The sequence below is a fragment of the Hyperolius riggenbachi genome, chromosome 1, assembly GCF_040937935.1.
Source record: "Hyperolius riggenbachi isolate aHypRig1 chromosome 1, aHypRig1.pri, whole genome shotgun sequence".
In the NCBI taxonomy this organism is placed as follows: Eukaryota; Metazoa; Chordata; class Amphibia; order Anura; family Hyperoliidae; genus Hyperolius; species Hyperolius riggenbachi.
The window spans coordinates 617,863,170-617,888,041 of record NC_090646.1 but is presented as its reverse complement, the minus strand read 5'-3'; the positions used below and the strand labels follow the sequence as shown (position 1 = coordinate 617,888,041).

The window sequence follows — 24,872 nt, the reverse complement described above, 5'->3', positions numbered from 1 at the left end:
CAGTGCTCCAATCACACCCACTTCTGGCCTTCTCCAGCCTTGTAATAATTAATGCCGGGAACAGATCTGAAAATGTTCTTGGCAGCGTGATTTGGAATCCTTCATTCCAGTGAAAAGGTTACTTTTTGTTTTATTGTACTATAAGAGAGCATGGCAGATGCTGGCAGTTGTTGCAGCAGAGTGCTAGTAGTGTGTAGTTGCCGGGGTTACGTAGGAGAGAATTGGGCAGTGTGTGTCAGTAATGTACTATGAGAGAGCATGGCAGACGCTGGCAGTTGTTGCAGCAGAGTGCTGGTAGTCTGTAGTTGCTGGGGTTACGTAGGAGAGGATTGGGCAGTGTGTGTCTGTATTGTACTATGAGAGAGCATGGCAGACGCTGGCAGTTGTTGCAGCAGAGTGCTGGTAGTCTGTAGTTGCCGGGGTTACGTAGGAGAGGATTGGGCAGTGTGTGTGTCTGTATTGTACTATGAGAGAGCATGGCAGACGCTGGCAGTTGTTGCAGCAGAGTGCTGGTAGTCTGTAGTTGCCGGGGTTACGTAGGAGAGGATTGGGCAGTGTGTGTCAGTAATGTACTATGAGATAGCATGGCAGACACTGGCAGTTGCTGCAGCAGAGTGCTGGTAGTCTGTAGTTGCCGGGGTTACGTAGGAGAGGATTGAGCAGTGTGTGTGTCTGTATTGTACTATGAGAGAGCATGGCAGACGCTGGCAGTTGTTGCAGCAGAGTGCTAGTAGTCTGTAGTTGCCGGGTTACGTAGGAGAGGATTGGGCAGTGTGTGTGTCTGTATTGTACTATGAGATAGCATGGCAGACGCTGGCAGTTGCTGCAGCAGAGTGCTGGTAGTCTGTAGTTGCCGGGGTTACGTAGGAGAGGATTGGGCAGTGTGTGTCAGTAATGTACTATGAGATAGCATGGCAGACACTGGCAGTTGCTGCAGCAGAGTGCTGGTAGTCTGTAGTTGCCGGGGTTACGTAGGAGAGGATTGAGCAGTGTGTGTGTCTGTATTGTACTATGAGAGAGCATGGCAGATTCTGGCAGTTGCTGCAGCAGAGTGCTGGTAGTCTGTAGTTGCCGGGGTTACGTAGGAGAGGATTGGGCAGTGTGTGTCTGTATTGTACTATGAGAGAGCATGGCAGACGCTGGTAGTTGTTGCAGCAGAGTGCTGGTAGTCTGTAGTTGCCGGGGTTACGTAGGAGAGGATTGGGCAGTGTGTGTGTCTGTATTGTACTATGAGAGAGCATGGCAGACGCTGGCAGTTGCTGCAGCAGAGTGCTGGTAGTCTGTAGTTGCCGGGGTTACGTAGGAGAGGATTAGGCAGTGTGTGTGTCTGTATTGTACTATGAGAGAGCATGGCAGATTCTGGCAGTTGTTGCAGCAGAGTGCTGGTAGTCTGTAGTTGCCGGGGTTACGTAGGAGAGGATTGGGCAGTGTGTGTGTCTGTATTGTACTATAAGAGAGCATGGCAGACGCTGGCAGTTGTTGCAGCAGAGTGCTGGTAGTCTGTAGTTGCCGGGGTTACGTAGGAGAGGATTAGGCAGTGTGTGTGTCTGTATTGTACTATGAGATAGCATGGCAGACGCTGGCAGTTGCTGCAGCAGAGTGCTGGTAGTCTGTAGTTGCCGGGGTTACGTAGGAGAGGATTGGGCAGTGTGTGTCTGTATTGTACTATGAGATAGCATGGCAGACGCTGGCAGTTGTTGCAGCAGAGTGCTGGTAGTCTGTAGTTGCCGGGGTTACGTAGGAGAGGATTGGGCAGTGTGTGTGTCTGTATTGTACTATGAGATAGCATGGCAGACGCTGGCAGTTGTTGCAGCAGAGTGCTGGTAGTCTGTAGTTGCCGGGGTTACGTAGGAGAGGATTGGGCAGTGTGTCTGTAACTGTATTGTACTATGAGAGAGCATGGCAGACGCTGGCAGTTGTTGCAGCAGAGTGCTGGTAGTCTGTAGTTGCCGGGGTTACGTAGGAGAGGATTGGGCAGTGTGTGTCAGTAATGTACTATAAGAGAGCATGGCAGACGCTGGCAGTTGTTGCAGTTGAATGCTGGTAGTCTGTAGTTGCCGGGGTTACGTAGGAGAGGATTGGGCAGTGTATGTGTCTGTATTGTACTATGAGAGAGCATGGCAGACGCTGGCAGTTGTTGCAGCAGAGTGCTAGTAGTCTGTAGTTGCCGGGTTACGTAGGAGAGGATTGGGCAGTGTGTGTGTCTGTATTGTACTATGAGAGAGCATGGCAGACGCTGGCAGTTGCTGCAGCAGAGTGCTGGTAGTCTGTAGTTGCCGGGGTTACGTAGGAGAGCATTGGGCAGTGTGTGTGTCTGTATTGTTCTATAAGAGAGCATGGCGGACGCTGGCAGTTGTTGCAGCAGAGTGCTGGTAGTCTGTAGTTGCCGGGGTTACGTAGGAGAGCATTGGGCAGTGTGTGTGTCTGTATTGTTCTATAAGAGAGCATGGCGGACGCTGGCAGTTGTTGCAGCAGAGTGCTGGTAGTCTGTAGTTGCCGGGGTTACATAGGAGAGGATTGGGCAGTGTGTGTCTGTATTGTACTATGAGAGAGCATGGCAGACACTGGCAGTTGTTGCAGCAGAGTGCTGGTAGTCTGTAGTTGCCGGGGTTACGTAGGAGAGGATTGGGCAGTGTGTGTGTCTGTATTGTACTATGAGATAGCATGGCAGACGCTGGCAGTTGTTGCAGCAGAGTGCTGGTAGTCTGTAGTTGCCGGGGTTACGTAGGAGAGGATTGGGCAGTGTGTCTGTAACTGTATTGTACTATGAGAGAGCATGGCAGATGCTGGCAGTTGTTGCAGCAGAGTGCTAGTAGTCTGTAGTTGCCGGGGTTACGTAGGAGAGGATTGGGCAGTGTGTGTCAGTAATGTACTATAAGAGAGCATGGCAGACGCTGGCAGTTGTTGCAGTTGAATGCTGGTAGTCTGTAGTTGCCGGGGTTACGTAGGAGAGGATTGGGCAGTGTGTGTCTGTATTGTACTATGAGAGAGCATGGCAGATGCTGGCAGTTGCTGCAGCAGAGTGCTGGTAGTCTGTAGTTGCCGGGGTTACGTAGGAGAGGATAGGGCAGTGTGTGTCTGTATTGTACTATAAGAGTGCATGGCAGACGCTGGCAGTTGCTGCAGCAGAGTGCTGGTAGTCTGTAGTTGCCGGGGTTACGTAGGAGAGGATTGGGCAGTGTGTGTGTCTGTATTGTACTATGAGAGAGCATGGCAGATTCTGGCAGTTGTTGCAGCAGAGTGCTGGTAGTCTGTAGTTGCCGGGGTTACGTAGGAGAGGATTGGGCAGTGTGTGTCTGTATTGTACTATGAGAGAGCATGGCAGACGCTGGCAGTTGTTTCAGCAGAGTGCTGGTAGTCTGTAGTTGCCAGGGTTACGTAGGAGAGGATTGGGCAGTGTGTGTGTCTGTATTGTACTATGAGAGAGCATGGCAGACGCTGGCAGTTGTTGCAGCAGAGTGCTAGTAGTGTGTAGTTGCCGGGGTTACGTAGGAGAGGATTGTGCAGTGTGTCTGTAACTGTATTGTACTATGAGAGAGCATGGCAGACGCTGGCAGTTGTTGCAGCAGAGTGCTAGTAGTCTGTAGTTGCCGGGGTTACGTAGGAGAGGATTGGGCAGTGTGTGTCAGTAATGTACTATAAGAGAGCATGGCAGACGCTGGCAGTTGTTGCAGTTGAATGCTGGTAGTCTGTAGTTGCCGGGGTTACGTAGGAGAGGATTGGGCAGTGTATGTGTCTGTATTGTACTATGAGAGAGCATGGCAGACGCTGGCAGTTGTTGCAGCAGAGTGCTGGTAGTCTGTAGTTGCCAGGGTTACGTAGGAGAGGATTGGGCAGTGTGTGTCTGTATTGTACTATGAGAGAGCATGGCAGATGCTGGCAGTTGCTGCAGCAGAGTGCTGGTAGTCTGTAGTTGCCGGGGTTACGTAGGAGAGGATAGGGCAGTGTGTGTCTGTATTGTACTATAAGAGTGCATGGCAGACGCTGGCAGTTGCTGCAGCAGAGTGCTGGTAGTCTGTAGTTGCCGGGGTTACGTAGGAGAGGATTGGGCAGTGTGTGTGTCTGTATTGTACTATGAGAGAGCATGGCAGATTCTGGCAGTTGTTGCAGCAGAGTGCTGGTAGTCTGTAGTTGCCGGGGTTACGTAGGAGAGGATTGGGCAGTGTGTGTCTGTATTGTACTATGAGAGAGCATGGCAGACGCTGGCAGTTGTTGCAGCAGAGTGCTAGTAGTGTGTAGTTGCCGGGGTTACGTAGGAGAGTGTGTACGTGTCTGTTTCTAGGCGTGGTCATTGTGTAATAATGATACCACAGCCAGCCTAGGATCTGTGAATTGAGCTACTGTGTGATGAAAAGATGGACTAGTCCAAAGCCTGTCAGATTTCCACTAACTACTGTAAGTGACAGCGGCAAAGTAAGCAAATAATTCATAGTGGATTTTACTCTTGGAAAATACTACATTTTTGTGTTTGTTTTAAACGTTACAATTTTCTGCAGTAATTGTCCTTTAAACATTCATTGGTAGATTTCAATCTACTCAATCTATTGGAGACTTGTTTTTGTATAACAGTAAAGTGATACTCTCTCCTGCTGACAGAGCCTCATAAAGCGGGACACCAAAAAGCTGAAACATTTGATTGTAATGTAACTTGTGTATGTAAGTAATAAGTACGTAATTAGTAAGTAATTAAAATGGGTATGTTAGAAAATACTATATTCCCTTCAAATGCTGGAACTGTTCTATCAAAGCCAGTGGAAGGACAGTTGAAGTAAATCTAGTGCAGATTACTTAGCATAGCAATGTGGGCAGCACAGTGGCGTAGCAGTTAGCATTCCTCTTGCCTTGCAGCACCCGTTTCAAATCCCAGCCAAGGCACTATCTGCATGGAATTTGTATGTTCTCCTCGTGTCTGTGTGGGTTTCCTCCGGGCACTCCAGTTTCCTCCCACATGCCAAAAATATACACATAAGTTGATTGGCTTCCTCCTAAATTGGCCCTAAACTAGATACATACACCAGTGTTTCTCAACATTTTATTGGTATGTACCCCTTTTTAAAATCCTGTACTCCCCAAGTGCCCCCTAGCATAGTAAACATAATCACAAGTACCCCTTGACAAATATATATTTAATTGTAGTACATGATTATTGGTTTTAAACGATTTCCAAGTATTTACTATTGCTTTTCATTAGCTAAAACACTAATTTGGTGTTGTTTAGATAAGATTTATCATTTTCTAAAATGCTAAGTTTGTTATTCTTGGCTAAGTATATCAAGCCTGAAAAGGATAAGAAAAAGAGAGAACACCAAGAGCCCAATATAGTGTAGTATGTACTGGTAATGTATAATTGGAAGAGTAATATTATATTTAATTTAATACTCACAAACCAGGGTTACCAAGTAGGCAACCACTGTCAAAGCAGGACGGGAGATTGTCCTGACCCCACTCAGGATTAAGAAGTCGCTCTCTGTAGTAGAAGGAGGAAGGGTACAACCCTCCACCAAGGGTGGACTTGATGTAGATAATAGGATAACAGAGGCGCCAATAGGATAAAAAAACACTAAACAAACTTAAAAACCCATCTTGGTAATAGAGGAGGCAGTGGTGGACTCACCTCCTCCAAGCAGAACATACGACTGTGGATTTTCAGTCAAAACAATTTTATTGGAAACTCCAAATAAAGTACAACGCGTTTTGCGGGATACAAACCCGCTTCATCAGGCAACAACAGGTAGGAGTAAACAGCATCTGCCAGTATCATCAACACTGAGTGCCTCTGTCCATATATATATCAAGCCTGAGTTCCCCCATGGGGGTAAGTGTGCCACATGTTGAGGACCTAGGCACTACAGGATACATACATACACATATGACTATGGTAGTGATTAGATTGTGAGCCCCCAGTTAGTGACAAGACAATAAACTTGGTACAACGTTGCGAAAGATGTCAGCTATACAAATACTACATAATAATTTAACATGTCAGTCTCTTGTTTGGTGAAGGGCTTACAGTGTTGCCTTTGGTTTATTCCAGAGTGTCGTGCGATGTCTATGGCACCCCAAGCTGAATCAGATCATGGTGGGCACTGGTAATGGACTTGCCAAAGTGTATTATGATCCAGTACAGAGTCAAAGGTGAGGATTCCTGCATTAATAACTGTGTATGCTATATACATTACTGAGATCATTAGTACAGTATGTGCTTTTTACTAAGAACTTTTTTCTCTTGTTTGTTTTATTTTTAATCATAAATCAAAGGTGCTTTTTTGAAGCTTATAATTTACTTTGATCATTTAAATGTGCTTTTTTTTTTAATTCCCCCGAAAACCTAAAGAAAACCCAAAAAGTACAACGATTGCACAAAGGTTAACTCTTTCAGGCAGAAAAAAGAAACAGCCGAGTTATTAATATACTCAGCATTGTACAGTGCTGCCAATAATTATTCGTACCCCTGGCAAACTTTTACTTAAAGTTACTTTTATTCAACCAGCAAGTAATTTTTTGATGGGAAATGACAAAGGTGTCTCCCAAAACATAATAAGATTATGTACAAGAGGCATTATTGTGGAGGAAAAAAAAACATTTCTCAGCTTTTATTTACATTTCAGCAAAAAGTGCCCAGTCCAAAATTATTTATACCCTTCGCAAACTTTCACAGTCTGTGGGGAAATCCAAAGTTCTATACCATTCCAAATAGTCCAAGCTGTTCTGAAGCATCCTAAATACCCTGATTAATTGGGAACAGCTATTTTAATCAGCTCAACAGGTAAAAAACAGCAGCTCTCTGCAGTTGGTTTGTGGACAGTCATGGCTAAGACAAAGGAGCTCAGTGCGGACCTGCAGATGCGCATTGTGGTTGCTCACAAGTCAGGAAAGGGTTACAAGGCTGTTTCTAAAGGGTTTTCAAGTTCCAGTAGCTACAGTGCAAAGTATTATTAAAAAATGCAAGATGTTCCGCACTTTGGAAAATCTCAATAGGACGTGGTCGGAAGCCAAAAGTGACACCTTTGCTGACCAGGAGGATAGTGAGAGAGGTGAAAAAGGATCCAAGGATCCACCACCAAGGCTATGCTGATGAATCTGGGCTCTGCTGGTGGCAATGGCCTCAATTCACTAAGATCATGCTGGAGATAATAAGGCAAGAGAAAACTTACCTCCCCTAGTAAGAGAGTTATCTTATCTCTTCATTCCTTACGTTACCTCCTCTGTAGTTATTTTCACATGCAGTTAATGAACAGCCTGTCTTTAACTCTGCAGTTATTTTAAGGATTAAAGAGTTAACTTAAAGACAGAAGAGTTGACTTTAGGTTTGCCTGAGGTAAAATGTTTCCTGAATACTACATGCCTTATCACCATGGTAACAACTCTAGAAGAGTTATTAAAGACAGGAGATAAGCTTAGTGAATTGAGGCCAAAGTCTCAGGCTGGTTTCACAGTGGGACGTTACAGGCGCACGTTAGAGCAGCCTGTAACGCAGCCCACCGCACAGTAATGAAAAATCAATGGGGCTGTTCACAGTGCGGACGTTGCATTACATTGTAACGCTGCGTCACAAGGCAACGTACTGCATGCAGTACTTTGGACGCGGCTGAGCCGCGTTAGACTGCTTGCACATGCTCAGTAATGTTGGGGAGGAGCGTAGAGCGGCCAGGCACATGGCTAATTAATATGCACTGCACGTTATGACGTGCAGTGTTTACTTCCTGGAGCAGCCGCTCTGTGCGGCGATTGGCCGGCGGGACCACGTGATGCCGCATGCGCACAAGAGTGCGCATCACGGCATCACTGACGCCAGAGTGAGCTGCACAACGCGGCTCACTCTGACGTCCAGATCCAGCACCACCAGGCGTTGAGTTAGGGGGACGTTATGCGACCTTAACGCCCCCTCTAACGCAACGTCCTGGTGTGAAATTAGCCTCAAGGCAGACAATCCAACGGACACTGCACACTGCTGGATTCCACTGATGCAGACCAAGGAGGACTTCGCTTCTCCAGATAAGGCACACAAAAGCTGGCTTGGCCTTTGCATATGCTCATCTGCACAAAGAAGAAGACTTCTGGTCTTCTGTGTTATGTTCAGTTGAAACAAAAATTGAATTGTTTGGTCACAATGTTTCCTTCACTTGGCGTAAAAAAGGTGAAGCCTTCAACCCAAAGAACACTATCCTCGCTGTCAAACATGGTGGTGGGAACCTAATGCTTTAAAGGAGAACTGCAGTGAGAGGTATATGGAGGCTGCCATATTGATTTCCTTTTAAGCAATACCAGTTGCCTGGCAGCCCTCAGGGACGGATCTAGACCAAGTTGCGCCTGGGGCAAGGTCAGGTTTTGGCGCCTAAAGGTCAGGTTTTGGCGCCTAAACTGCCATTCCCCATCCAAATGTTTCCGCCTTTTTAAGAATTCAACAAACTGAGCCTGGGGCAAGAGACCCGTCTCCCCCCCCCCCCCCCCCTAGATCCGTCCCTGGCAGCCCTGCTGAGCTATTTGACTGCAGTAGTGTGAATCCCACCAGAAACAAGCATGCAGCTAAGCTAACCTTGTCGGATCTGACAAAAATGTCAAACACCTGATCTGCTGCATGCTTGTTCAGGGTTTGTGGCTAATACTATTAGAGACAGAGGATCAGCAGGATAGCCAGGTAACTAGTATTGCTTCAAAAGAAATCAATATGGCAGCCTCCATATAACTCTCACTACAGTTCTCCTTTAAGGGTGTTTTTCAGCCAGTGGACCAGGGAACCCAATCACAGTAAACGGCACCATAAAAAAAGAGCAATACATGAGGATTTGCTGAACAACATCAGGCAGTCTGCAAAGAAAGTTGGCCTTGGGCACCAGTGGACATTTCAGCATGACAATGACCCAAAACACCCAGCAAAAGTGGTGAAGAAATGGTTAGCAGACAACAACATTAAAGTTTTGGAGTGGCCCAGCCAGAGTTCTGACTTGAATCCAATTGAGAATCCGTGGAGGGAGCTAAAGATCAGGGTGATGGCAAGAAGACCCTCCAACCTGAAAGATTTAGAGCTCATTGCTAAAAATGAATGGGCGAAAATACTTCTGGAGACATGTAAAAAGGTGATCTGCAATTATAGGAAGCATTTGATTGCTGTAATAGTCAATAAAGGCTTTTCTATTGATTATTGAGATAACAATGCCTCTTGTACATCGTCTTATTATCTTTTGGGAGACACCTATGTCACTTCCCATCAAAAAATTACTTGCTAGTTGAATAAAAGTTACTTCAAGTCAAAATTTCCCAGGGATATGAATAATTATGGGCAGCACTGTACATACATGTTTATCTCAACATGTCACGTCATCCAAGTTTTCGCAGTGTTTGTTAGTCCGCCGCCACCAGTGGAAGATAGAGGATGGTTTGCCAAATACGAAAATGCCATCACTTTGATCCAATCTGCTAGAGATCTGTCCCCCCATACACTTTTGTGATCGATAACCTTCCAATCGATTTGGGGGGGGGGGGTTAATAGTTGATTGGGCAGCAGACCTCATCGGCTACATAGCTTTGTACCGCATGAAGCAGTAGAAATCTATAGCAGGATATTAGTGTGATTGATTTTCTGCTGACATTTGATCAGAGTGGGATGGTGCAATGTGGTGTATCAATCATAGATTAGGCCGCTACCAATCCATGTCTGCTTAGCGTTACATTTAGTCTGGCTGACCTGAGCAGGGCAATATCTGTGATCTGCTTTCCCAGTCTGCACACCCACTACACTCATTTCTAGTGTTCCCAGTGTCTCTATTCATGTTACAGGACAGAGTGTGCAGCAGGAACAGTGGGAGCCCATGTGCTTCTCTCACAAGAAATAAATGAATTCCAGACAAGACAGCTAATTATGTAGTTCAAATAAAGTGTATGTGATAAGCTGCCAAAATATTTGTAATTCTACCCAGGCAGCTGATCAAGCAGCCAACATAATCACAACATGGTGCCCTCACCTCTCTCCCCTCTCTGCGGCTGAGTGGCATAGACATTGGGACCCTGATTCTATAATTAAATAAAAATAAATCATCCTAGATCATTAAACCTAATGCTATAGCAATATCTTTAGTCACATACGGTATATAATGTAATGAAGAACAGAGGCGCCAACAGGATAAAATCAATTCTTAAAACTTTTAAAATTGCTTAGGAGGCAGTGGTGGACTTACCCCCCACATGCAGGCACAAAAACTGTGTATTCAAAACAATCCTCAGGCAAACAAATTGCCTGAGAAAGCGGGAATACACCTGTGAAACGCGTTGCAAAAAACCTCTAGAGTGTACCAATAAATTTGATTGTTTTGAATACACAGTTTTTGTGTCTGCTTGCGGGGGGTAAGTCCACCACTGCCTCCTAAGAAATTTTAAAAGTTTTAAGAATTGATTTTATCCTGTTGGCGCTTCTGTTCTTCATTACGTTATAATTGATATCCACCCCTGGTAGAGGGGGATACCCCTTTCTTTCTCCTATCTACAGAGAGCGACTTCTTAATCCTAATTATTATATTAATAACCAGGCTGTTTTACTTGCTTTATTTTGCTGCCTGAAAGATTTAATTTCTAGGCATGGAAGTGGCCGCTTCTGTCTTGTCCGGTACCTTGTTGGGAATATAGTAAGCCTCACTGACGAACAAATTACAGCCATAAAAGTTTTTCTGGCAGAATACAACTTCTGAGAGAATAGAGCGATAAAATACATGAACTATTGACCTTATTCTAACTCTGGGACACTTAAAGCGAGACTGAAGACTTAAAAAAAGTGTTTCACTTACCTGGGGCTTCTGCCAGCTCCTTGCAGCCTTCCTGTCCCGCGCCGGTCCTCCACGATCCTCTGTTCTCCTGCCACCAGCTAGTTTACCACCGACTTGTAAGTCGATGGCGCCTGCGCGCCCGGGGCCGCGCGTATCTTTCTTTTCGTTCCTACCTGCAACGGCATTGTGCTATTAGCGCAGAATGCAATTGCGGGCAGGAACACAAAGAAAAAGATACACGTGGCTCGGGGGGAACAGGGGCAGCTGCATGCTACTGCGCGCAATTATCGCCATGCAACCGATCAACCACAAATGCCTGAGATTTTCACAGCATGCTTGAGCAATACATTCGACTGATTTCAGCTTGAAATCGGTTGAATTGTCGATCGGGTATGCTTGTTACGGCTCCGGCTTTCATCCATTTCTACAAAATTATCAAATCGGATGGTCGATCTGACTGCAAAATCGATAGATGAATGGCTACCTTAAAGCACCACTATCGTGGGAAAATTGTAAAACTAAAAAGACATGAAAACACATAAATAAAAAGTACATTTCTCCCAGAGTAAAATGTGCTAAAATTACTTTCCTCCTATGTTGCTGTCACTGACAGTATGTAGTAGAAATCTGACAGAACTGACAGGTTTTAGACTAGCCCATCTCCTCATGGGGGATTCTCAAAGTTTTCTTTATTTCTAAAAACACTTAGTGAACGGCAGTTGCTCAGTCCAGCTGTCAGAATGGTGTGGAAACAGGTCAGGGGAAGGGGGTGCATCTTTGTATATATCTTGTCCAGTGAGTGCTTTTGTTAAAAAAAAAAAAAAAAAACATTGAATACTGAGAATCCCCATAAAGAGATGGACTAGTCAAAAATCTGTCATTTCTGTCATATTTCTACTATCTACTGTAAGTGACAGCAACATAGAAGAAAAGTAATTTAGAGCTCATTTTACCCTAGAAGAAACATACTACTTATTTGTATGTGTTTATATGTATTTTAAATGTTAAAAAATGTTTCCACATTAGTGATCCTTTGACCGACTACAGTGAAGATCTCAAGCTAATGATCAGCACACAATAATTACCGCTTACATCTCACTGCCAGCACAAAATCAATCTGCATCTTGTCATGTTCTAGTGACCATTAAACCACAAGGAACCGCTTCATTTTTGAACAAGTACTTTATAGACATTCTCTGATATATGGGTCAATAATATCACAGATCTGGGACAGAAAATGTGTTTTTATTGCCGTCCCTGTCAATCAAAACACTGTAAATCAACTTTCTAAGTGACTAATCAATGAGGTAGTGACCACAAGATTAAGAACCACGTCATGGGGTCGTGACCTCAGGCTACAGCTATGACTAAAAGCTTATCAATGGTGAACAGTTAGTAGCCAATAAAGTTTTCCATGAGTGGAAGTCACATTGCATTTGGCGTTCTTGTCTAGAAAGTCACCATTTTTAGCAACAGTGTTGTTAGTATTACAACATAGAAGTAGCACTGCTGGATACTTTTCCAAAATGTAAACAACCATTTATAATTGTTTCACAATTATTATTATTATTGTGTCCTTTATATTGTAAGCTTGCAGGGGCAGAGCTCTCTCACCCTTTTGTGTCTTGCAATTTGTTATACATTTTATTCATCATGTTACATTTGTCACTGTAATTACCAATTCAGTATTTTGTACCAGTGCCTATATTTGGTGTACACCATTGTCAGTGTTATTATGTACCCCATGTTAGTTTCTTTCTTTGTACAGCGACACAGAATATTTTGGCGCTTTATCTCACTAATATTATAAATGCAAAAGTTTGGATGTTTGTTACTCAATCACCCAACAATGGCTGAACGGATTTGAATGAAATTTGGCACACACATAGTACAGTACCTGGAATAACATATAGGCTACATTTTTGTCCCCATAACGAAAAAGTGGGCAGAGACAAATACAAATTTCACTGGGAAAATGTAAACAGCAGCCATTCTTACACTGTTAATGGTAGGGTTCTCAAACGTTGCACAGTTGGTCGTTGGGTGACTGGGATTAATATTCAGAAAAGTGAGTGGAGCCTGCAAAAGCCAATCAAAATTCACCTTTTGATTTTCAAGGAGAATATTTAATTATTGCTGCCATTATTGCACTGTTAAGGGCACAAGCCTCAAAGCTGGTACAGTTAGCCATTAGGTGACTGCGGTTCAAATTCAGAAAAGGGGGTGGAGCCGCAGCCAATTAAATTTTTCATTTCAATGCAAATTATTGCTGCCAAAGACCACAAAGCTCACAAACTAAGTTATTGAGTAATTGTGTGGTAGGGTTAGAAAAAGTGGGCAGAGCCAACACCAGTCAAATGCATACCTGGGCAATGCCGGGTCATCAGCTATTACATTAATAATGATAACAATTGTTTATTTACATATCACAAACATCTTCTGCTGCACATCACAGAGTCACTAACTCCCTCATAGGAGCCCATCATAGTCTAGAATTGGGGCTTTAGCTACCTTGTAGACTGAGCATGTTTTTTCTTGCTTGTAGTTGAGGAAACGGGGCCGCTGTTGATCAAAATCTACTTTATGGAGGGACTGTAGTGAAAATAGCATAATTAAAACAAAAATTGTTAAAAACAATTTTCACAAAATTAATTTATAAATTATCTAGTCAGTGTTAGCCCATTGTAAAATCTTTCCTCACCCTGATTTAGTTTCTGAAATGTATCACAAGTGGTGGCCTCTTAACTGCTGTCAGGTGATCTCTGCGGAATGTTTGGTTACTGAGAGTTCTAAAGCCAATAGAAAATATACCTGGTTTCCCAGAATGCTCTTGGGGAGAATTCTGCCTACCTATACAGCCTAGGCCAAACATCAGTGGGAGGGCGGGGAATACATTCAGTACACAGTAACATACAGTATAGGTGTAGAAAGTTTCTGATGCTGAAACCAGGAAAATTACCATAAAATTGGGTATCGAAAATAATTGACTGCATTATACTGTGTAAAAAAAAGTAAGCAGTTAAAAGCTGACAGAACCGACAGGTGTTAGACCAGTCCAACTCATCATGGGGGATTCTCAGGGCTTTCTTTTATTTCAATAGCATTTCCTAAACGGCAGTTGCTAAGCTTAACTGACAAAACAGTGTACAAGTGAGTAGGGAGGCTGGCTGGTATCTTACTGATTTGGCAGTCAAACTGACATTCAGGAAGTGCTTCTGAAAGCAAAGAAAACCTGACGCAGGGAACACACTTGACTGTTTTCGTATGCGTTTTCTGCACAAGAAAACTGAGAACTCATGTTAGTCAATGAGCTAGTTCACACTTAATGCATTTTTCGCGCGCAGAAAAAAAAACTGACATTATGCATCATGATTCCGCACATATTTATAAATACAATAAATAAATAATACATTTTGTCAGTTTTCTGTATTAATAGCTGCTGTTAAAAAATGTCCGCATTTTCCTGCATAGAAACACACTTGGTGTGCAGAAAATGTACGCAGAAAAACGCGTGCAGAATACTGAAAGACAAATGTGTTCCCTGCCTGAGAATCACCCATGAGGGGATGGACTAGTCCAAAACCTGTAGATTCTGTCAGCTTTTAACGGCTTACTTTTGTCACGACAGTGGTCCTTTAACAATCCGCTCTATTCCTGTTTATGTAAGAGGTAAGGCTGTTTTTTTTTTTTTTTCCCCCTTATACTTTCCTGGAATTTAGCTTAAAGCAGAAGTCATTATTGTTAATATCATGATGATTTCTGCTTATTTAATAAAAGGAGAGCCCTTTAAAACCACATAGGCACACTTTTTACTGCGGGGGTTACGCATATTTATGTAACGTGTTTATATTCCGCAGTGATCTGTGAAATCATTTTAATGCGTTGCTGTTACATTGTAATATTAGATGTTTTATTGTGCTGTAAAGCCCTGTTCATCCCACAATAATTACAGTATATGGCCTACATAAAGCTGTAAAATGTGCGAATATTCCGTGTTTAACAAGCTTGTCGTCCTCAGTAGAAAACATACAGGTCACTGCACTTCCAATCAGAAAAATGAACCACTAATCCAGTTCTGCTTCAAAGTAAACCTGCCACTTCTGTCACCCCAAAAATATTTAGAGTTACAGTTTGCCCAGCAGGCTCATGATGAACCAGAACACCTAGGAGTTTGTAAGGGCCCATTCACACTTGCTGATTGCAAAACGCTAGCGATTTTGCTAGCGTTTTGCTCTGGCGTTTTTTGGCGGTTAATGCCAAAAAATCACCATTCACATCTGGCAATTTTTTAGCGATCGCGTTTTGCGCTTCTATAGCACTGAAACGCGATCGCCGGAAAATCGCCTGAAAATGGTGCAGGCTACGCGTTTGCGTTTAGCGTTTTTGGGCGATTTGCGGCAAATCGCCCACATGAGAACGGGCCCATACACTTTTATTACCCTAGCGCTTTGAAAATTGCTAGTGTTTGAACGTTTTGCCGAAATCGCCGGCAAAACGCTCAAGTGTGAAGTGGCCTTAAGGGGCTGAAAGAGAACAAAAAGCCTCCTCACTAAGATGATATGAAAAACAGTAGCTTGCCTTCTTAACCTCTTCCACTCCTTTGAGACAAGTATCTATGTCCCTGAAAATCTCACCTGAGCTCCCAGGGGCGTAGATCCTCGTTCCTGTCTTTTTACTCCCATTGCACGCGGCCACAGCGGTTGTGAATAGATTGGGGAATAAGAACATATGTTCCTAAACCCAATCTAAATGTTTAAACCTGAAATGATTGCTGTTGCAATGAGCAACAGTAATCATTCTATTGTAAAATTACAGTAAATGTAATTTCCTGTTGGCTGGAACACAGCTTGAGATGCATTCTAACCGGACAGGAAAATGTGTGGCCAAAAAGAATATTACATAAAAAAATATACATTTCCTATCCCTATAATAACCCAATTAATTAATTAATGAAATACTGAAAATCCCCCATGAAGAGATAGATGAACTAGTCAAAAACCTGTCAGTTCTGTCAGGTTTCTACTACCTACTGTAAGTGACAGCAACATAGGAGAAAAGTAATGTATGGCTCATTTTACTCTGGAAGAAACATACTTCTTGTTTGTATGTGTTTAAATGTATTTTAAATTTTTCTTGATAGTGGCCCTTTAATGCAAATAATTAATGTCCTTCCAGTATAAAGTAATGCAACAGTTGCCATACAACAAGGAATAATACTGTAAGTCTAATGATCACTGAAAATGTGCTATTCACCCCAAGAAGGGGACAATTTCCTTCTCGCATACTCATTCTTGTTCATCTAGCCAAATAGATTACATTCTCCTTAGTGGGTTCTCCTGGAGGACAGTTTCTAGAGAATAAATTGATCATCTTAAAGAGACTCCGTAACAAAAATTGCATCCTGTTTTTTATCATCCTACAAGTTCCAAAAGCTATTCTAATGTGTTCTGGCTTACTGCAGCACTTTATACTATCACTGTCTCTGTAATAAATCAATGTATCTTTCCCCTGTCAGACTTGTCTGCCTGTGTCTGGAAGGCTGCCAAGTTCCTCAGTGTTGTGGTTCTGCTATGAACTCCCCCTTCCAGGCCTCTCTCTGCACACTGCCTGTGTGTTATTTAGATTAGAGCAGCTTCTCTCTTCTCTCTTATCTTTTACAAGCTGGATAAATCGTCCTCTAAGCTGGCTGGGCTTTCACATTGAGGAATTACAAACAAGGGCAAAGCTGTTTGCAGGAAGAAAAGAGCAGCCTGAAACTTCAGTACATGGGGGAAAGAAACACACAAATGATCTCTTGAGATTCAAAAGGAATGCTGTATACAGCCTGCTTGTGTATGGATGTATTTTTCTATGTGTGGACATACTGTACATCAACCTACTTCCTGTTTTGGTGGCCATTTTGTTTGTTTACAAACAAACTTTTTAAAACTGTTTTTAACCACTTTTAATGCGGCGAGGAGCGGCGAAATTGTGACAGAGGGTAATAGGAGATGTCCCCTAACGCACTGGTATGTTTACTTTTGAGCGATTTTAACAATACAGATTCTCTTTAAGTGATAACGAATCATATTGATACAGTGGGTTGCAAAAGTATTCGGCCCCCTTGAAGTTTTCCACATTTTGTCATATTACTGCCACAAACATGAATCAATTTTATTGGAATGCCACTTGAAAGACCAATACAAAGTGGTGTACACATGAGAAGTGGAACGAAAATCATACATGATTCCAAACATTTTTTACAAATAAATAACTGCATAAGTGGTGTGTGCATAACTATTCGGCCCCCTTTGATCTGAGTGCAGTCAGTTGTCTATAGACATTGCCTGATGAGTGCTAATGACTAAATAGAGTGCACCTGTGTGTAATCTACTGTCAGTAGAAATACAGCTGCTCTGTGAGGGCCTTAGAGGTTGTCTAAGAGAATATTGGGAGCAACAACACCGTGAAGTCCAAAGAACACACAAGACAGGTCAGGGATTTAAAGCAGGAAAAGATTTCCAAAGCCTTGAACATCCCAAGGAGCACTGTTCAAGCGATCATTCAGAAATGGAAGGAGTATGGCACAACTGTAAACCTACCAAGACAAGGTCATCCACCTAAACTCACAGGCCGAACAAGGAGAGCGCTGATCAGAAATGCAGTCAAGAGGCCCATGGTGACTCTGGACGAGCTGCAGAGATCTACAGCTCAGGTGGGAGACTCTGTCCATAGGACAACTATTAGTCATGCACTGTACAAAGTTGGCCTTTATGGAAGAGTGGCAAGAAGAAAGGCATTGTTAACAGAAAGCATAAGAAGTCCCGTTTGCAGTTTGCCACGAGCCATGTGGGGGACACAGCAACCATGTGGAAGAAGGTGCTCTGGTCAGATGAGACCAAAATGGAACTTTTTGGCCAAAATGCAAAACGCTATGTGTGGCGGAAAACTACCACTGCACATCACTCTGAACAGACCATCCCCACTGTCAAATATGGTGGTGGCAGCACCATGCTCGGGGGGTGCATCTCTTCAGCAGGGACAGGGAAGCTGGTAAGAGTTGATGGGAAGATGTATGGAGCCAAATACAGGGCAAACTTGGAAGAAAACCTCTTGGAGACTGCAAAAGACTTGAGACTGGGGCGGAGGTTCACCTTCCAGCAGGACAATGGCCCTAAACATAAAGCCAGGGCAACAATGGAATGGTTTAAAACAAAACATATCTATGTGTTAGAATGGCCCAGTCAAAGTCCAGATCTAAATCCAATCGAGAATCTGTGGCAAGATCTGAAAACTGCTGTTCACAAACGCTGTCCATCAAATCTGACTGAGCTGGAGCTGTTTTGCAAAGAAGAAGCAGCAAAAGGTGGTTCTACAAAGTATTTACTCAGGGGGCTGAATAATTACGCACACCCCACTTTGCAGTTATTCATTTGTAAAAAATGTTTGGAATCATGTATGATTTTCGTTCCACTTCTCATGTGTACACCACTTTGTATTGGTCTTTCATGTGGAATTCCAATAAAATTGATGCATGTTTGTGGCAGTAATGTGACAAAATGTGGAAAACTTCAAGGGGGCCGAATACTTTTGCAAGCCACTGTAAGTCTTAAAGAGAATCTGTATTGTTAAAATCGCACAAAAGTAAACATACCAGTGCGTTAGGGGACATCTCCTATTACCCTCTGTCACAATTTCGCCGCTCCCCGCTGCATTAAAAGTGGTTAAAAACAGTTTTAAAAAGTTTGTTTATAAACAAACAAAATGGCCACCAAAACAGGAAGTAGGTTGATGTACAGTATGTCCACACATAGAAAATACAACCATACACAAGCAGGCTGTATACACCCTTCCTTTTGAATCTCAAGAGATCATTTGTGTGTTTCTTTCCCCTGCATCTCTCATGCACTGAAGTTTCAGGCTGCTCTTTTCTTCTTGCAAACAGCTTTGCCCTTGTCTGCAATTCCTCAGTATGTGAAAGCCCAGCCAGCTCAGAGGACGATTTATCCAGCTTGTAAAAGAGAAGAGAGAAGCTGCACTAATCTAAATATCACACAGGCAGTGTGCAGAGAGGGGCCTGAAAGGGGGAGTTCATAGCAGAACCACAACACTGAAGAACTTGGCAGCCTTCCAGACACAGGCCGACAAGTCTGACAGGGGAAAGATACATTGATTTATTACAGAGACTGTGATAGCAGAAAGATCTGCAGTAAGCAAGAACACATTAGAATAGCTTTTGGAACTTGTAGGATGATAAAAAACAGGATGCCATTTTTGTTACGGAGTCTCTTTAAAGAGAAACCGTAACCAAGAATTAAACTTCATCCCAATCAGTAGCTGATGCCCCCTTTCCCAGGAGAATTATTTTCGTTTTCACAAACTGATCATCAGGGAGCTCTGTATGACTAATATTGTGGTGAAACCCCTCCCACAATGTGATGTCAGGACCATGGTCCTGACTGTTTCCTGTCTGTGAACCTTATTGCATTGTGGGAAATCGCTGTTTACAGCTGTTTCCAACAGCCAATAAAGCAAGCAGCATCTCCTTCCACTGACATCACCTGCCAGCAGTAAAAATGTCACCATGTGATAAATGTCAGAATATAAATCAGGGAGAGGAAAGATTTTACAATAGGCAAACACTGACTAAATAATTTATTCATAATTATTGTAAAAATTAAGCACTTTTTTTAATTACATTATTTTCACTGAAGTGTGATAGCGAATCATATTGATAAGTCTTAACATGTTTTTATTTATTTATTTTCACCAGGGGAGCCAAATTATGTGTGGTTAAAACCAAAAGGAAAGCCCGGCAAGCTGGAACTCTCACTCAAGACTACATTATCACTCGTAAGTAGTTCCTTCATTCATCTTGAACTTGATTCCCATAACTCTACGGTTCGAGGGATTCTGGTTTGAGGTCGGTGCTTTATCCTGGCAGATGTTTCTGGTTACTCTGCATTATTTTATGTATTGCTGTCAAAGGACATGTCATTAGTGAGACTGAAATGTACAGCAAGGGCTCCAGTGCATGGAAAAGTTTAACAAGTATCAGTTAGGCAGATGTATACCCGTGTCTTCTAGACCTGTCCTCGGGTTCCCAACAGCAGGTTATGCTTTGTTGGTAACATCACATGTGCTCAGGTCGAGTCAGGGTCACAAAAAATGCTTTATGATGTCAGCAGAGCTGGAACTTCAGGTGTGAATCAATACAATGCAATAATATTTGTAAAATAGCTTTTCTCCCACAGGACTCAAAGTGCATAGATATGTCTCCGATCAATACAGGGTTGCAGGCTGGACCGTGTTATAGAGGAAATAATCATGTGTTCATAAATGCCAGACTAAACAGGTGGCTTCTTAGTTTGGACTTAATGCTTCTCAGGATGGAGATGTCCTGATTGGGTGTGGCAGGGAGTTCCAAAGTGTAGGGGCAGCATGACAGAAGGCTTTGTCTCCAAAGGTGTTGAAGTGGACTCTGGGGGTGACCAAGTTATTAGATCCTCTTGATCTAAGATTGTTTGTGTGGGTGGGGAGGGGGGGGGGGGATGCAGTTGCAACAAGTCCATCGGGTATCCAGGGCCTAGAAGTAAATGTAGTGGGTGAGATCGCTCAACCTCTATTACCCAAGGCAAGGTGCTGGAAACCAGTGCAGCAGATCAGGATACAGGAGGAACAGAATCCGCACACCCGCAGGTAGAGTCCAAGGGTTTTTATTCAATGCAATTCACAAAGGCAGTAAAATGGCTGACATGTTTCGGATCATATCCTTACTCATAGCCTAAACATACTGAGATCAAGGTGGACCATATATACTAGCCCGGCTCCGCCCCAGGGTGTGTATACACAAGAGGCCAAGAGGACTTAAAGCTGCAGGAGTAAAAACCTGCACAGGAGTATATATGGGTTATATATATATGGGAAATCCACCGTCCCGATATTCCAATGTATATCAAATACACTAATTAAAAAACAAAGTACATAATAGAAAAATACAATACAATAATATAAAACTACAGATGTACAAAAATACAAAAATGCAAAAAGTCAAGATTAAAGCGATATCAGTATATAAAATTAATATCCCACCTAGCATTGAGGCCATTAGGTTCCCTAGTGCCCATCTGTAGGATCCAAAATGCCTCCCGTGTACGTAATTTCATATAGAGATCACAACGTCTAAAAGGGGCAGTAACCCTCTCAATTCCCTGAAATGAGAAACCCTCCATATTGCAACCATGCCTCTCCCTGTAATGCCTCGCAACATTGCTAATATTATCTGTTTTCCAGGAGGCCGCATTAAAGTGCTCCCAGATCCTTTGTCTCAAGCAACGCGTAGTGCAGCCCACATATTGTAGGTTGCAAATAGTGCATGTGACCACATAGACAACAGATTTAGTGCTGCAGTTAATAAATTGTCGTATAGGAAATGTTTTTTGGGTAGCAGCCGAAAAAACACCACGTGAAGAACGATGGTGAATGCAATAGTTGCAGGAAGAAAGTCCACATCTATGTGACCCCAAAACAGACAGCCATGTAGACCGTTGGGGTGCAGCATTAGATTGGAACAAACTGGGAGAGAGGGTGGACGACAGGGAGGGAGCCCTTTTGTAGGCAAATCTACATCCCGGCTCAAGAATTTCTTGCAGCTTATCATCAGCATACAATACAGGGATATACTTCTTGATAACCCCTATAACTTGGTTATATTGTTGGCTATAGGTGGTAATAAAATTTAAAGGGGCAGCGTTGGTGTCCTGTACAGTATCCGGACTGTTTCTCAGAAGTCTGTCCCTGTCCCTGGAGATAGCAATTCTCTGGGCCCTATCCAGATCGGAGTCCGAATAGCCCCTAGACCTGAACCGCGATCTGAGGACAGAGAATTCCTGAATGGTGAATTCCTCTGTAGAGCAATTCCTCCTAGCCCTAATAAATTCTCCAACAGGGACCCCTCTAAGGGTATGTCTCGGGTGGCAGCTTGTAGCTTGTAATAAGGAATTTCCAGCACAAGGCTTTCTATATGTTCTGGTCTCTATTCTACCAGATTCACCAAAACCAAACAGGGTAATGTCAAGAAAATCTATTTGCTTATCGTTAGACATACAGGTAAATGAAAGATTAAAGTCATTCGAATTGATATATGATAAAAATTGTTGCAAAGTTTCCTCTGTGCCCTGGCAAATTAACAAAAGGTCGTCAATAAAACGACCCCATCCCAGACAACCCAAGAGGTCCAAACGGAGATGGCACAGGTCCCGGCCGACCCCAGGGGGAGGACAGGGAGGAAGACACGGAGAGGGGGGCGGAAACACAGGAAGAAGAATGTAATTCAGCCCATGAATGTTATCAACATCTCTGATGCTATTTTATCACAGGAGGAGATTTCACTTCTTTCCAGGGGCCTTAATTTTGTCCCTGCTTGTAAATTTAGTCTTTTTGACACACTTAAGGATGTCAATAAATTTATTAGAACACTTTTATTAAAAAAACACTTCCTTACACAAACCACTTCCAATACATTGCCCCACCGTACTTCGGTACCACTACCTCCTATACCTTTGTTTTCTGGCACTTGTACTATAGCTACGGCACAACACTTAGCATCAGAGAATGTTGGTCTCATTAGTATAGAGGATGTCAATTTACCGCTCCCTCTTAATCGTGACTATTATCCAGTGTACTGTAGATCCTCACCAGTAGAAATTTTCCAGGATCTGGTAGAGAAAGATTTGAAACTTTTAGCAGAAACTAGTGGACTTAGACACAACCTAACCCCCTTGGAATGGCAGGCATTAGAGAACTTGAAGTCAAGATCTGACATTGTTATTAGAAATGCTGACAAGGGGGGGGGGGGGGCGGTGGTTGTGCTTAATGCCACTGACTACAAAGCGGAAGCTATGCGCCAGCTACAGGATCCTAACACCTACATACATCTCCCCTCAGACCCCACCTTTGACTATAAATTAGAGTTTGACCAGTTGATCTCTATAGGGGAATCCATGGGGTTACTTAAAAAGAATATGGCTGAATTTCTCAGGGTTCGGAATCCTGTTATCCCCATTTTTCACCACCTCCCCAAGGTGCACAAACCTGCCACCCCACCTGAGGGTAGGCCCATTGTCTCTGGGATTGGGTCCTTTGGGGAGAGATTGGGGGAATGGCTTGATTCTCACCTGCAGCCATTGGTTTTGAGACTTCCAGGTCTCATTAAGGACACTAAGCATGTTTTGGCCAGTTTAGAGGATGTGCAGTGGAGACCACATTATAAATGGGTGACCCTCGATGTTAGGGCTCTATACTCCTCCATCCCACATGGTCTAGCTGGGGATGCCCTTCAGTTCCATTTGTCTAGTTACAGCTCCTTTTCAGCTTCACTCCAAGCATACATCTTGGTAGTAATGGAATTTCTTTTGTCACATAATTATTTTTCATTCGATGGGGGGTTCTATCTCCAGAAGTGCGGAGCTTCTATGGGGGCGAAATTTTCGCCCTCTCTCGCTAACCTCTTTATGGGGTGGTGGGAGGAGCTCCGCATTTTTGGCGACTCGAACCCCTTCTTGGACTCTATTATTTGGTATGGTCGTTTTATTGACGACCTTTTGTTAATTTGGCAGGGCACAGAGGAAACTTTGCAACAATTTTTATCATATATCAATTCGAATGACTTTAATCTTTCATTTACCTGTATGTCTAACGATAAGCAAATAGATTTTCTTGACATTACCCTGTTTGGTTTTGGTGAATCTGGTAGAATAGAGACCAGAACATATAGAAAGCCTTGTGCTGGAAATTCCTTATTACAAGCTACAAGCTGCCACCCGAGACATACCCTTAGAGGGGTCCCTGTTGGAGAATTTATTAGGGCTAGGAGGAATTGCTCTACAGAGGAATTCACCATTCAGGAATTCTCTGTCCTCAGATCGCGGTTCAGGTCTAGGGGCTATTCGGACTCCGATCTGGATAGGGCCCAGAGAATTGCTATCTCCAGGGACAGGGACAGACTTCTGAGAAACAGTCCGGATACTGTACAGGACACCAACGCTGCCCCTTTAAATTTTATTACCACCTATAGCCAACAATATAACCAAGTTATAGGGGTTATCAAGAAGTATATCCCTGTATTGTATGCTGATGATAAGCTGCAAGAAATTCTTGAGCCGGGATGTAGATTTGCCTACAAAAGGGCTCCCTCCCTGTCGTCCACCCTCTCTCCCAGTTTGTTCCAATCTAATGCTGCACCCCAACGGTCTACATGGCTGTCTGTTTTGGGGTCACATAGATGTGGACTTTCTTCCTGCAACTATTGCATTCACCATCGTTCTTCACGTGGTGTTTTTTCGGCTGCTACCCAAAAAACATTTCCTATACGACAATTTATTAACTGCAGCACTAAATCTGTTGTCTATGTGGTCACATGCACTATTTGCAACCTACAATATGTGGGCTGCACTACGCGTTGCTTGAGACAAAGGATCTGGGAGCACTTTAATGCGGCCTCCTGGAAAACAGATAATATTAGCAATGTTGCGAGGCATTACAGGGAGAGGCATGGTTGCAATATGGAGGGTTTCTCATTTCAGGGAATTGAGAGGGTTACTGCCCCTTTTAGACGTTGTGATCTCTATATGAAATTACGTACACGGGAGGCATTTTGGATCCTACAGATGGGCACTAGGGAACCTAATGGCCTCAATGCTAGGTGGGATATTAATTTTATATACTGATATCGCTTTAATCTTGACTTTTTGCATTTTTGTATTTTTGTACATCTGTAGTTTTATATTATTGTATTGTATTTTTCTATTATGTACTTTGTTTTTTAATTAGTGTATTTGATATACATTGGAATATCGGGACGGTGGATTTCCCATATATATATAACCCATATATACTCCTGTGCAGGTTTTTACTCCTGCAGCTTTAAGTCCTCTTGGCCTCTTGTGTATACACACCCTGGGGCGGAGCCGGGCTAGTATATATGGTCCACCTTGATCTCAGTATGTTTAGGCTATGAGTAAGGATATGATCCGAAACATGTCAGCCATTTTACTGCCTTTGTGAATTGCATTGAATAAAAACCCTTGGACTCTACCTGCGGGTGTGCGGATTCTGTTCCTCCTGTATCCAGGGCCT

The 24,872-nt window shown here is 43.2% G+C and overlaps 1 protein-coding gene across 4 annotated transcripts in view; it reads left to right on the top strand.

Moving 5' to 3' along the window:
- WDR70 (WD repeat domain 70) overlaps nucleotides 1-24,872 on the top strand; it is a 345,359-nt gene that overhangs the window by 271,895 nt on the left and 48,592 nt on the right. For all 4 annotated transcript variants that reach the window (XR_011023493.1, XM_068250618.1, XM_068250633.1 and 1 more), the window contains 2 exons: nucleotides 6,035-6,135; nucleotides 19,510-19,589. Coding sequence is in view for 3 of the 4 variants with exons in the window: in XM_068250618.1 (XP_068106719.1) it covers nucleotides 6,035-6,135; nucleotides 19,510-19,589 (181 nt within the window). In the remaining variant the exon portion in view is untranslated. The remainder of the gene's footprint in view (nucleotides 1-6,034; nucleotides 6,136-19,509; nucleotides 19,590-24,872) is intronic.